Genomic DNA, 15,153 nt, shown 5'->3' on the forward strand with positions numbered 1-15,153 from the left:
GTCTCCGGTGTGTAGTTTACCTAATGATAATCAAATTCTTGTTATTACTGGGAGTTAAAAGCACACCTTGATGTATTTTTTTTTAATTTAGAAAACTAGGGAGGAAATGTAATGTAAAAACTCCTGGCTTTGTAGATAGATCATACAGCGGATTAATGTATGGCGATGTCCTACATACAATCCGACCCGTTGCTATTATACAGACTCCGATCACAGAAGATTTAAATTTGATTGTGAAAAGCATCCACGTGCATATTATATATAGATCAATCAAATCCTTTTTCCCACTGTTATAATAATGAAGATAAAAGGTTATTGCAAGTCACATACTGTAGTATACTACATTGATATTCGAATTTGTTAAATCCCTAATAATTTCATATTATAATAAGAAACACGTGTAGGCGCAATTTTGAAATTTTTATGTGCCAATAAAATACCTTTTTTAAAATTATTCTTTTCTATAACTAGGGGTAAATTGTTCAGATTAAGGGTAGGGTGGACCTGCTTAGTTTGTGCAAGTCAAAATACCGATACTTCAAGAAGCAGGTCCCTAGCTAAAAATGTTAGAAGGCCTTCAACAATGGGTTGTTTCAAGTCCTTTGATTTCCCTACCTCTCTTTGACACCAGAACAAAGGAACAAGATATGAATCATATATTTTTTAAACTCTCATTTTAAAAAAAAAGCATGTTTATTTTAAGCCATTACTGAAATATTTATTTAATGGATCGGAATGAATTGGAACATGCTCTACACGAGTTCGACATTATTTGTACAAATGGTAAACTGATAATTTTCGAAAAGAAGGACATGCACAATCTCATAACTCTAACCCTATTATAGGCTAATTCTAAGATACACACTTCTTAAATTTACTTAATAAAATGTTCCTTTGTAAGTAAATTATATCAGTGACACGTCTTTTCAGGGCAAGAAAACCTTGAAAATAATATTTACTCTATTGCACACTAACCATTGGACACTCCAGTTTTTTTTTTTTAAAGAAAAAGTAATGTTTGCACATAATTTGAATTAAGATGGATTGGGTGGCCGTGGCCATTTTAAGCTCTGTATGAAGATACTGGAAAATGATCAATGTTTAATATTTGGACCTTTCCTTTACTAAATAATAAAGCCATAAATATTATATTACCGTCACTTTAGCGTAAAAATACGTATTAAATTTTTAGGTAAATGTGTACTATAATTTAAATCATTGTAAAATAAAGTGAACCGATTTGAAATTTAAAAAAGACCAAAAACAAAAGTAATAAGTTAAGTAACTATTAGTTAAAGGATTGTTATTGTTATCTGATGAGAAAAGCATAATTTGCTATTATGAAATACACACATTTCTCAAATAGACTTAAATATTCATACTTGTATAGACACGTGTTCTTTTCAAAGAAAATTTGCAGAAATAAAACAGATCACATTCTTTCAATTCAGAAGGCAAATATTTTAAAGGAAAGTGCAAAAAGTTAAATTACGAGTATAGGCAATGACATACGTATTCTCTGTTTTTAAACGTTTTGTATAGATATCTTAATGTTTGGATATATATATGAAACGATATATGTCATTTTTGTATTAATTTAGAGAAGAGATAGCCCCTCCCCCTCCCAACAGATCCCATTTTCAACGTGGTCATTTCCGCAGCTTAACTTTTGACACTGCGATCAAAATTATCCCTAGATATTTTTTGTTCAGTAAGTATTTTAAAGAAAAATAAAAGTTTGGGAAGAATTATGTAAAGTGGTTATATTTAATTCAAATTCAACACATCGTACATTTGATTACGGTTGACTTTCCAGCATCTGCGTAATCTGACCTACATTATAAGGTACATGTTATCATTTTATGTTATCCATTTATTTTCGAGAGAAAAAAGAAAAACATCCTTAAAATTTACAGTTCAGCAATACCAAATCGTTATGAGATTAGCAGTAATTTTCTCCTATTTGCCAATTTCTGCCTTTCGTCTCCTCTTCCGCGATGTGATCGGTTTACAAGGGTAGAATTCGGTAAATAACACGTGCTAAGAATCAACATAGAGCGAATTTGAAGTTTAAATATTTATACTGCTGATAATGAATACGAAAGGCGGAGCCTTGTTCATGTCCACGCGCCATCGACAATTTCAACGATCTAAACGAGATGGGGTTTTTATTGGTGTTAAATCTCATTGGCTGTTAGCGCGAATTAAACTTGTCAGGTTTTGTTGGAGAGATTATGTCTTTGACGGGGGCATTGATTTCTTGTCATTATCAAGTTATGTCAATTAATATTCCTCTAGTCTCCGGTCGGCTTCCAACAGCTTTCTCACCCGTCTTAATTTTCCGAACTGACAAATTTTGATCGTCTTGTTTTCTCTGCTTAATTATTCTATTAGGTATCAGTTATTTTTGGAAACTGATACATTTTAGAGGGAAGAATCACGAGAAAAAAAGAGAGAAAACTTTAAGAAATTGGTCCGTTTGACTCTTGGGATAATGGATCTTTGCGTGAAGAGAAGATCCTATGATATAGATAGCCTTATTGGTGCTGCGGGTTCTGGTAAGTACTTTTGTCCATTTACTTACTGTGTGTTTTAATTTACGACCGTAATGTAATAGAAAACTGTTTTTCCAAGATTTGCATTCTTGTTTATTGCAGATATTTTTTCATTTATTTCAATATTTAAGTGATTTAGTCTTTTATTCTTTCTTTTATTTATTTATTTTGGGAAGTTTCATTATTATTATTTTTTTTTTGATTTCCATTATGATGTTTAAAGGGACTTGGGCATGATTTGAGATCAAAATTTTATTTTTAATGTATAAAATGGTTTACTTACACATTTTCAATGATTGGCCAAAATTTTGAATGTTAGAAATCAAGTTATAAGAGAGTTACAGAGGTAAGAATTTATTGTTATGTAAACAAAGCTCGAGTCTTATATTTGTTTACAAATAATGTAAAGCAAGGCATCACCATTTCTTTGACAAAATGACTACTGGCAAACAACATGAACAAGCTAATAAACTGATTCAATGTGTTCATGTATAATATCATCAACAGAAGAAAGCAGCATTTGATTGAAACTTTTACCAATAGAACACATATGTAAACAATATCAAGACTTAAAATAAAACTTTGTATCTTGATTGTAACTCAATATTTGACTTTCAAGTTTTGACAAAGCATTAAAAATACTCATATCTACCATTTTAAATATTTTAAAAATGGAAAAATAAAATTCTAAAATTTTAGCTCAAATCTGAGCGCAAAAGTTTTGAATATTTTTTCTTCTTCACATAATTGTTGTTTTCTGAACTGTCTAATTTGAAATGTAGTGTCATTGTAATGTCCAAATAGACATATTTCTAAAAATATTTAAAGAAGATAAGTAACGGCGAATATAGACGGAATCAATTCTAGCTATCCGACATTATGTGCGTTTGTGCACATGCACATATGTGAAAAACTGTCTGGATAAAAAATATAAAAATAGTAAAAACTTGAGCAACTTGAGTCTTCTCAACAAACATCGAACAACAGGTTTAATTAGACCCCTTTCTCAAGTTTGTGGAGTAACTTCTTCTACAGATTGACTTCTGTGCTGCCTTTTCTGCTCACTCTATTCAAACTGGATTGTTTAAAAGTGTCGCCGACTGAATGAAGCAATCTCTGCTCAGCGTACGTACAAAACTGAGCGGGGAAGGGGCTTTGTTGTTCTATTGACAAACAATTAGTATACCTTAAAAACGACGGCTTTTTTTTTTTTTACTTCGATGATAACCTGATTTTAAGAAGCCCGATGGTCGTCTGTTTGTTCCTTTATACTTTCGTCTGTCTGTCAGTCCGTCCGTCCGTCCGTCTGTCCGTTTGTCAGTCATCTGTAGTCCAATCAACAGTAACTGTATGAGGTACAGACAATTCGCGATCGTACAGTTTTTGTTCGCTTATATCAGTGGATGATGCGCTTTTGAAAATTTTGAAAGAAAGAAAAAAAATCAAGACGCCCATATATTTCAATAATGTCGGGTAATCTTTTTTCGTGAATCAGCAAAAATTAAATTCAAAAGGGTATTTCTAAAAAATTGCTATTATTGCACATATTAGTAAATAAAGACCGCTGCGCAAGTTACGAAGGACAACATTAAGTTGAATTTATATTATAAATAGCTCATCTGGCCAAGAAAAAGGAAATTTAATAACATTTGAAAATTACCGATATGTAATATGAAGTGGTGGGGGGGGGGGGGGGGTAATCCAACACCTAATATGCTCTAGTTCTGTTTCCAATAAACAGGTGTGTAGTCACAGTTGGGTAGACAGAAAAATTTGTGATGATTTATCCATATCTGTCCGTCCTTCCACGCAACATTTATCCATCAAATTACATCAATATTTACATGACAACAATTAGCCAACAAGCAGATGTATCTGCAATGAAATATTAACACCCGAAATAGCAAATTAAAAGGTGTATATTTATTTCGCAAAACCGAGAAGTCCTCGATCATTTAATGATTCTAATGAAATATTAACGTGTAAGAATTAAAATACCATTTCGGGCACATTCGATATTGTGTTAAATTATATTTTATTTAACAAATAACGAAGGTGAAAATATCCTATTATTTTTTTTATATCTTATATATATCTTAATTTAGGCGAATTTTTTTCCTTTTAGTTTTCATTGCTTTAATTATCTGGAAAGTTATTCTCTTTTTAATAACAAAATCAAAATTTGTAAATAGTCGTATTACAGAAACGATGCAATGTGATAGGATTAAAAGCAAAGAGACAATAATTTTAATTAAATGTCCATGAACAAATAATTGATAAATAAAGAGAATAGCCATCTACTGCTTAGGCATGCATGTATTACAATTTTCAGCCGTTTAATTAAGGTTCTCAAGCTGCGTAAGAATTCCAAGCAGACAATAATTAGCGTCAAATTAAAAGTTTTAACGTATAAAGTGTAACGTTATCATATAAACTTTTTTTTTCGAATTCCGGTTAGATATATGAAAAAAAAATATTTGAGTATGAATATATATGAATGTGTACATTATTTATGAGTAAATTAGACATTAAACAAAGGAAAGACGATCTAAAAATAAATTACAAAAACTTTTTTTTAAATTTTAATGGAAAGGGGACATATAAATATAAGCAGCATCATGCCCAAATATTTTGGAAGGAAAAAAGGAAAAATATTGCAGTAAAACGTTGTTACTAACTATAGGAGGCTGGGTTATCAACAGATTACACCTACTTCGCAATTTCAGACAGGATTTTTTTAGGCATAGACTGTTGAAAAAAAATCCAAATATTTTAATAAATATTGAATTTTGAATATAATTTCTATATTTTATTACAGAGTTCTTCATCTTAAGGAGATTGAAATAGTCTTAAGATGGCCACGGCCACCCATCACTCTTTAATACTAGTACAGACCAGTTCAGCTATTCATTTTATATTTTTTTGGTAATATAGTCATTCTTTTGGTGTATGAATACCGAAACATGCCTTTAAAGCACCTATTGTTAGCTATTCATTTTGCATAATTTTTCACAATGAATATTTGAAAGAGTGTCTATAGTTAGATTTTTTAATTGTTAAAACTGCGAATCGAGCGTGATGTGAATCAACATGATCTTTATTCATGTGATGTGGATATTGATAGGTTCTTATTCTTATTAAATAAAAAATTGATATTTCGTTTTTTTCAAACTACGTTTCAATATAAAACAAGTTATTTAATATTGATGAATCTCTTCCTGTCTTTCAATTCAGAGACATGTCATTGCTTCATTAAATTATTCAACCCTTTATCACCATGTGAAGCTTATCGACACGTCCATCGTTTGAATTAAATAAATAATTCTCTCTCTCTCTCTCTCTCTCTCTCTCTCTCTCTCTCTCTCTCTCTCTCTCTCTCTCTTAAAACGAGGATATAAGAATCATTATATACACAACTCTAATTGTTTTTTTTAATTGTAATTTTGTTTGTTTTACTTCGATCTTGCATGCGTTAAAGTGTATTCTAATTCAAAATGGTCAAATTACTGATGCTTAAATTGTAAATTTGAAGAAAAAAACCCCAAAACGATGTGAATGCCTAGTACATCCATAATTCTTAATTATTTGTTTAAGCGAATCTCCCTTTTAACACAGGAAACCGCAAGTCATATTAAATGAATTATTCATTTGTAAACTCAATGGATTCCCCAAACTAGCACCATAACAAGACCAATTTGATAAATCAAATAAAGGAGAGTGTTGTGAGGATTTCGTTACCATTATACCTATAATGAAATGTGCAAACAGATGTGCGTTAATTTAATATATATCCATACAATAAGTGTTTGCCAAAATATTGAAAAATTATTAGAGCGCCTTCGGTATTTGCTCATTAGGATAAAATTTTAGCTAAAACTGTAAATGACCAATTAGGTGCCAATTTAATTACCGCAAATTGGACAAACCACGAAAACAAGAGTCGATATCCTCTTTTGATGAATATTGTATATTAATATAACCGTAGACGGAATAAGAACAGAATTGCCTTCCACCCAGCCCTCTATCTGTAAATATGGCCGTCTGAAGAATTTCTTAATTGTTTACTAGTATTTAGAAAAAAAAATGATTCCTTATTACGATATTGAATGTTTAAGTTAGAATTAGCTGAGGGGACGATTGAAATACATTTCACATTGTTCTTTTTTCCAAAAAAGTTTAATAATTAACGGGCAATTGTTAATGGCACACATTAAATTAATGAAGGTAGCTTAAACCTTTACATACTAGTATATTTGATACGTCCTTTGGTTAGAAAAAAGATGAACGTTTTGATTCTTTTTATTTTAGCAAATTGTAGCTCAAGCAATGAAAAGGACATTGAAAACGAGCTACAGGGGTTCACATTAAACGCAGTATCCCATTCTCCGAATGATGAAATGAAGGAGAGTGAACTAAAAGATGAAATCGGGATAGAAGATATTAAATACGAGACTCCTTCAAGTAGCGGCGAGGACTTGGTAAAAAATGAAGACATGACCAGAAGAGTTCAAATGGAGGGCTCGCCAATTGACTTCCGGTCAAGCGCGGACCTGTATGGAGACAGGGACCTCGAGGATTACGGTAAAAGAAAACAGCGTCGCTATCGGACAACGTTCACAAGTTTTCAACTGGAGGAATTAGAAAGAGCATTCCAGAAAACACACTACCCAGATGTTTTTATGAGGTAAGTACGCATCTAAAAACCTAGTCTATTTGCCTTTTGATTCCTTTTATAATTCATTTATACAACTGTATTATTTATTATGTTTAAATACATAAATAGAAAGCAATTTACACATTTTTGCAGAGAGGAGCTTGCTATGAGAATAGATCTGACAGAGGCAAGAGTGCAGGTAGGACGACTTTTTTGTTTTTTATTCAGTTGAATATCTCGATTCTCTTTTTTGAACTCCGATGTGTTAAAGCTTCGATAAAAAAAATTAATTTCAAAATTTGTTTGATTGTGTTCTTAGTTCTATAAACTTCTAAGATTAATTCAATTCGTATAAAATTAAAAAAGAAACACGACTTTCAAACTCATTGGATTTAGATAAAAACCTCTTTTAATTTTTTTTTGGAAATTTCCAAGTCTTTAGACCTTTAGTCTTGAGTGTCTCTGGTCCAGTGGCTCCGGAATTCACAATTATGAGTCACATGAATGGCGGTTTAGTGAATTTGGATAAGAAGTGTCCCTTTATAAAATATAAGTTGTACAATTAGATTAAAATTATATTGTGTTTAAAAATCACACTTAAAAGGTTTGGAGTTTTAATAGAAAGTAACTCAATGAAACGAAATATTTGCGCTGAAAAAATAGATAATATTTCACCGACCTCTTGATCGTCTGCTCTTGTTGAAACAGCTTTTCAAACGTTCGCCATCGTCTCGAGTCTCTAAGAGGAATTTCGCTCTCACCAATGACTAATATATCCAACTCATTGCTTCAACTAATCAAGGGCTCTCGTGCGAACAAACTGCACTCGACTGAAGTACCAAAACGACGTTAATGGAGGGAAGTTTTGAATCCTCATGGACATTGATACTTCAAATCAAACATGTCACCGTCATTAACGAACAATCACAGTCATTGTCGATTTGACGCTTGGAATTATTAATTTGTTTGCCAAAGAAATGGTGATGATATGAAAAACATTTTCAAAATTTAATTAGATCTGTTTAAATAAGGTATAAGTTCTAAGCTAAGGCTTCGGCGAACACTTAGGGTTTTTTGGAAAAGTTTAGAACTTAAATAGGACGTTTGTTATAGGGACTTCAACTTGAAATTGCGATAAATAATTTCTTGCTCAACAATAATGTTTTAGGAATAAAGTGCACATAGATCAAACGAAATTAGAAAATAGAAACGAATCTAAACTGTGTTGATTCAATCCACAAATATGTACTTGACTTTTGCAAGGTTCTCAACTGTACAAAAACTATTCATTTTCTTCAGGTTTGGTTCCAAAACCGGAGAGCTAAGTGGAGAAAGAAAGAAAAAGTTGGCCCCCAGTGTCACCCTTACAGTCCCTATATAGGCTACCCCAGCCCGGGGATTTCCCTAGGACCCCGGCCTGTCGTGCCCTCTCCCCAGAGCTACACAGATCTTCTGTTGAAAGCTTACCACACCCAACTTCAGAGTAGAAGTGCACGAACATTCGGTCAGATTTCTCCAGTGTCTAGTGTGTATGGAAACCAACACCTGATGTCGCCGGAACTTTACGGTCTAGCCATGCGCGGATTAATGTATCCGGCCAACCTTGTCAAGCTTACACCCCCAACACCAGACATTTCATTCCAGAATCTTTTGGCAGAACTCAGTGCCAAATCAAAAGCAAATGCAGACCGATTGTCTTTCTCGCCCATTTTGGAAAGCGAGAGAACGTCATCAGTAGGGAACCTCCTACAGAAATGTGTGCGGGAATCTGACGTAGGAGCGGATGACGTCAATCAACCTCTGACCCCGTGATGTTTGAGTTTCCCTAAAATGTAATGTGCAATAATCTGTAATAAAATTGCCAACTCTTGAATTTTATAGTGCTATTTTACTTTTTAAGTGTTGTAAACGACAAAAATGTTGTGTTTAATATTTTTAAAATTGAATAAAATTCATTGCTATAAATTTTGAAACTGAATACCAAAACTGTTTTATACATATGTATGATTTTCATAGTAAACACAGCATTGATTTTATTCTTATCCTTAATAATAATTTTCAAATTTTTTATAAAATAAACAATGAAAAGAGACAGTATTGTACATTGTTTTATTTGCAATATATATTAAATGATGAGAACTGCGACCATTGCTAGTCGGATGACTGCTCTGTCGCGGCCTTCGTAGAGGATAATGAGATTATAAAATCTGAGCGGTCACTCTTGCGATTCTCCCATCGGATGAATTTACCCGTCAAAATTCATCCATTATTTATTCCTGGACATAAATTCAAATTTATTAAATTGATTTTAATGGAAATGATTGTAATAAATTTGATGCGGAACCACTCCGTATCTTGGACCAGTGACTTCCGGTCTCCCAGATGAGTAATAAACATCGGCTTGAACTAATGGCGCGTGCCCGCGCTAATTAAGGTGAAACTGGAGCTATCCCGGCCTTTTGCCCCCAGTCTACAGCGTAATTAAGTAGACACAAGGTACTTTGTTCAGGTGTTGATATTTGTTGAATTATTAATTGGATTTCAATTCATTACCTATTGTTTCCAGTTACGCCTTACATATGTTACCAACAATGTTTACAAGGGATTTCACGAAATGAATAAATAATTGAATAAAGAAATTTAAAAAAAATGATTAAAAAGAATCACAAATTACTATAATGGACTTAGATTGTATGAAATTAATTTTTAAAGGAAAATCCAACTCGCGAAATTATAACCTGAGGAATTTCAAATTATTTAGACTAAGAACGAGGATTTAATAAAAAATGAAGTTACAAAGGAAATCAAAGTCGTGAAACTTGTAACCTGGGGAATGTCAAATACTAAGATAGAATAAAGATTTAATAAAAATTAAATTGCAAAGGAAACTCAACACGGGAAAAATGTAACCTCAGGAAAGACGATCATCGTAACTTAGAAGAGATTAGTGATCTCTTCAATTCTAGGCAACAAAGACAATACAAGTAATTTGTCAACTTACAGGCTCCGATCCCTGGGAAAATATCGGAAAACAATTGCTCATTAATTGATAAATTAACTGAAAATTCTTGGACTGCTAGAGGATAAATCGCACAGCTAGCAGGTGCTCTCCGAAAGTGAGGAATTTCTTTATGTCGTAATGAGCTATTAAGAAATAATTGAAGACAAATTTTCCGATGCCCTGACATCACGATTTCCGCCATCTTCTACATTCATTTCAATTAGGGAATTATATTGAATCAAGCAGCGGATATTAGCCTGTACCTACACCCCGGGCATGCAGACACGTGACTTCTCACAAGAAGAACAAAAAGGAGCGAGGAGAACCTTTTACAGAAAATCGGAAGAATTACGAAGAAGATGTATACTTAATACGTCGATATTTACATAAAATCCAAATAACCAGCCTTCTTTTATCCTTATATCCTGAATTTGTATAATTCGAGGGAAAAACATTTTGTTTCATTTCCTTAAATCGTAAAACACTACACAAACACTATTGCATATTATAAATATGGACACTTAGTATACAATTAATTTTTTTTTTTATAATTTGCAGTCATTTTGAGCATGGCTATAAAAAGGGTAAATTTTATGTCACATGTGCCTCATAAAAACATTGTAATGGTGGGTAACATTTAATGAAAAAATTGCCAAACAAAAAGCCCAGAAGGTGTTTGTAATACCATCTTGGAATTAACACTTCTATTTCGATTTTATTGATCGTAATTCTACCATGTTTTAGTATTTCTGTCCCTTTAGATGGCACTGGTAAAAAACCAAAAGTTTCTTCGTAAAGAAAGACACAGTGTCATACAATGTAGCTTGACACCATCCTATATGGTTTACTTGGAGACAGGTCGTTTCCCTTTATGTATCAATGTATACACTAGAATGATTTCCTACTGGTCACAATTATTTACAAACTCTGAAAGCAAAATTGTATCTGTTTTATACAAGTTTTTGGTCTTGCAATATCAAAGGGTAAATATGTCAAACTCTTGGATTGCAGGTGTTAAGGTGGAATAACACACATTGAAAAAGTCACTTAAATTAAAAGGATTTTTTGGGGTAATGAAAGAATGAAAGATATAATGATAAATAAACTGCAAATGTCAAATAAGCAAAAAATTTGCAATTTGGGGATAAAAAATGAATATCTAAAGTAATAATTCCAGTAAGTAACAACAAAAGCCCCTGCGGGATTCTAACTCAGGATGTACAGATCAAAAGTCCGACACTTTATCCATTCGGCTATGAAGTAAGTTACATGTCTCAGGCCATAAAATCCCTTAAATAAAACGAAATGTTATTTCGATCAGCGGTCAGCCACTTTGTGATGATATGTTATTCCACCTTAAAAATATTGTAGATACGTGTGGTTTTTCAGATATTTAGTCTGAACAAAATCTAGTAAATGTAAAGTGGATTTCTGCAATTATAAGACAAAGGCTACAAGACCAATATATCCAAAAATGGTCTAGTGTTAATGACTCATTAAAAGGGCAAATTAACAAGATTTTTAAGAAAAATTTAAGTTAGGAAATTTACATTAATATATTGCCACATAAACACAGAAGGTTATGTATAAAAACAAACTCTCTTCCATGCGGGTGTCCCCCAGGGCTCTGTTCTTGGCCCATTATTGTTTTTACTCTATGTAAATGATGTGGCTGAAAACATGAGATCAATATGTGACTTTATGCTGATGATAGTACATTACAACAGTGTTCAAACAATATTTCTGTTATAGAAGATTATCTTAATTATGATCTTCATCTACTTAAGGAATTCGAATGGTCAAAACAATGGCTTCTAGAATTTAATCCACAAAAAAAGTTGTATTCTTTAGTTTTAAAAATGTTGAAAAAATTCGTAATTTGTTGTTTGATGATTGTGCTTTGGAATATGTTACACAACACAAGCATCTAGGAGTATTGTTATCTTCAAATTTAAGTTGGTCTAATCACATAGACAACATTGTTAAAAAAGCTTACAAAAAACTTGGTCTACTTAAATAAACGAAATTTACTGTATCTATAGATATTTTAGCACAAATGTGTGTATCATTTATTAGACCACAACTAGAGTATGCTGTTGAAGTTTGGTCTGGATGTACCCAATTTGATATGGATAAGCTTGAAAAAGTTCAGCTATATGCAGCAATTGTTTCAGGTCTTTCAGTCATAGCCTCAAGAAATTCTCTATATTTGGAAACAGGATGGGAACCATTAATAATGAGACGAGACCGCTTTAAATTATCTACTACATGTATGTTCAAAATTCATAACAATCTTGTTCCTTCTTATCTAAAAGATATAACTCCTGTAATTAGAAATGTCACTTTCAACCATAATACTAGAAACTCCTTAAACTATTTTTTGCCTAGATGTAGATTAGAAGTTTTAACAAGTCATTTTTTCCTGACACTATTCGCAAGTGGAATAGTCTTAGTAATAATACCAAGGAAGCTACTTCATTAAATATTTTAAGAAATCACTACGGAGCGATTATACAAAACTTCCTAAGTATTTCTCTTTTGGTAAAAGATTCATAAATATCATCCAGGAAATTAGGCATAATTGTGTTCTCAATAGTGATCTTTATCGATGTAACATAATAACCAACCCAATGTGTTCATGTGGAAGTTTATAAGATGCACATCACTTGTTCTTCGTTTGAAAAAAAAATATTCATTATTAAGACAATCATTTATGTATAATCTTTTATCATTGAACTTTTTGAATATAATTGATGTACATTTGTTACTTTGGGGTGACAAAACTTTATCTTATGATGAAAATATATAAATATTTAAAGAATTTCATACATTTATACAAAAGTGTGGTCAATTTATATAAGTTTTTTTTAAAATTATTTGCATAACTATCTTATCCATCCTAATTCTAATTCTAGATTGAAACTAATGATTTATTTGTATTTCACTAAATGTACTATAACTTTTATAAATGTTAACTGGCATGACATTGTAATATTGTAATATATTATGTACAAGGAGAGGACATTCTAAGTTTTTGGAACTTGCGTCCAATCCTTTTGGCATTAGTCAATAAAATATGTTCAACTCATAAGCTCAGAAAGATTTTTATGAAATTTAGAACCTCAATCCACCATCGCCCAGTTGAGAGTGGGAGATGGTACAATATTCCTTTAAACCAAAGAGTATGTAAACTCTGTAAATCAGGTCAAATTGCTGACGAATTCCATTATATTCTTGAATGTAAAGAGCTATTGGCATTAAGACATAAATATCTTGATGATAAATACTGTTCAGTGCCAAATACTATTAAGTTCTGTGAACTTGTGCCTGATACAAATGTTACAAAACTGAAAAAAATTGTTATTTTATTATCAAAATATACAGTCTGATATAATAGTCTGCCCTCCATTACTATACTTTTCCCTACTGTCATTGTATATAATGTATATTTATGCTTATTTAGTATTATTTATTATTTATATACTTCTTATCTATTCATTTATGAAATGTACCTCTGACTTTTGAATTGTATATAATGATTGACCTCATGTACCATTTCATGGTTTGAGCGAAAAAACTGTCTTATTGAAAAAATTGATTCCGTTCTGGATGCATAATATTGAAGAATTAAAAAATAAATGATTACAACTTGCGTGAAATTTTCAAATGGTCTTAAAACATCTGCATGAGCTTTTTTGACATAATGACAATTTATGGGCCGAAAAAATGATATGAAATTATAAAAACTATTTGATCTAAAAATTCTAAAACTATTTCCATTACTAAAATGTCAATTTCAATGATCACAACTTGATATCATTGACGTTTGACTTTTCTTTTTCGTTTTGTAAAAATACAATAGAAACTGGTATACTAGTATTGCCAGTAAGTTATCTCCCTTGCGTTAACCAGCACTTCAACCAATTAAATGAATAAAAAAAAAATTCATATCATGTTTTTTCCCAGCTAATCACAAAGAAGAGGAAGTGCTCAACTGATACGTATAAAACATGAGCTGCAAATTTTGTCATATATTTATATTCCAAAATTATTATTTACTACCTCAATAACAGAGAAAATAACGTATACTTATTTATGTAAATTAATTATTATTACATGTAGTCTTCAGTTGAAACAAAATTACATAACTGTTATCCTGTGTAAAAAAAAATGATTTCTTATATAAGGCTGTATATTTCATATAACAGTCATCTTTTTTTCTGATATAATATAACAAAATTCTTAAGTTTTGGTCTTAAATATCATAAAGGTTTAAGTCATACATGTAGAGAATCAGAGTTTTGTAATAACACATGTACAAATTCTCAGCAAATATAATTCTATAAACTGTGACAAATATTGCATTGAACATCTGATATTTCAATTAAATCTGTTAAAACATTGATTATAACTCTTTAAAGAAGCTCATGATTAGTATTAGAGAGATTTAAATCATGGCACAATGTTCGAAAAAGGCGCTTTCATAGGTCTCGGAACCGGGGGGGGGGGGGGGGGGGGTGAGGCTAAGAAATTTTTTTTTTGCTTGTCTACATTTCTGATGATTGGTCTAGCCCCCCCCCCCCCCCCTCCATTTTCAATTTGCTTCCGACGCCAATGGCTATATAGGGGGTTACAACATTCCTTAACATCGAACTTATTATGAATTTTTTTTCTCAAGGAAAGTGTTACAACTGATCGGAGTTTGATATTCACATTACATTGATATACACATTATACAAGCCTACTATATCATGTTTTTAATTCTACATTTAATTGTAATTTGCCAAACCAAGAAAACAAAGAGCTGAACGATTACGTTTTAGTAGCATTGTAATTGTAATTGTAACATGTGATACCGTTATATGGTCATGTCCTTTCCGTTGTATTGTAATGCCTATTTTTAAACTTGTGTTGTCAAACTCATTTTATACGTTACAGGTAAT

General features: G+C 31.8%; 1 protein-coding gene across 1 annotated transcript; it reads left to right on the forward strand.

The window, feature by feature from the left end:
* The first annotated feature begins 2,167 nt into the window (after positions 1-2,167).
* On the forward strand, positions 2,168-9,296 carry LOC128181037 (homeobox protein aristaless-like). The gene is made up of 4 exons (XM_052849294.1): positions 2,168-2,558; positions 6,864-7,239; positions 7,363-7,408; positions 8,509-9,296. The coding sequence occupies exons 1-4, from the start codon at positions 2,495-2,497 to the stop codon at positions 9,019-9,021; spliced, it is 999 nt and encodes a 332-aa protein (XP_052705254.1). The 5' UTR covers positions 2,168-2,494; the 3' UTR covers positions 9,022-9,296.
* Positions 9,297-15,153: the final 5,857 nt, after the last annotated feature.

This window comes from Crassostrea angulata, chromosome 4 (genome assembly GCF_025612915.1).
Source record: "Crassostrea angulata isolate pt1a10 chromosome 4, ASM2561291v2, whole genome shotgun sequence".
NCBI classification, from domain to species: Eukaryota; Metazoa; Mollusca; class Bivalvia; order Ostreida; family Ostreidae; genus Magallana; species Magallana angulata.

What these genes read in the sequence shown, in the direction of transcription:
- LOC128181037 (XM_052849294.1), top strand. Translation starts at nt 2,495, where the DNA reads ATGGATCTTTGCGTGAAGAGAAGATCCTATGATATAGATAGCCTTATT. An exon ending in TATTGGTGCTGCGGGTTCTG is followed by an intron (nt 2,559 to 6,863) that starts GTAAGTACTTTT and finishes TTTTTATTTTAG; the next exon opens with CAAATTGTAGCTCAAGCAAT. An exon ending in TACCCAGATGTTTTTATGAG is followed by an intron (nt 7,240 to 7,362) that starts GTAAGTACGCAT and finishes ACATTTTTGCAG; the next exon opens with AGAGGAGCTTGCTATGAGAA.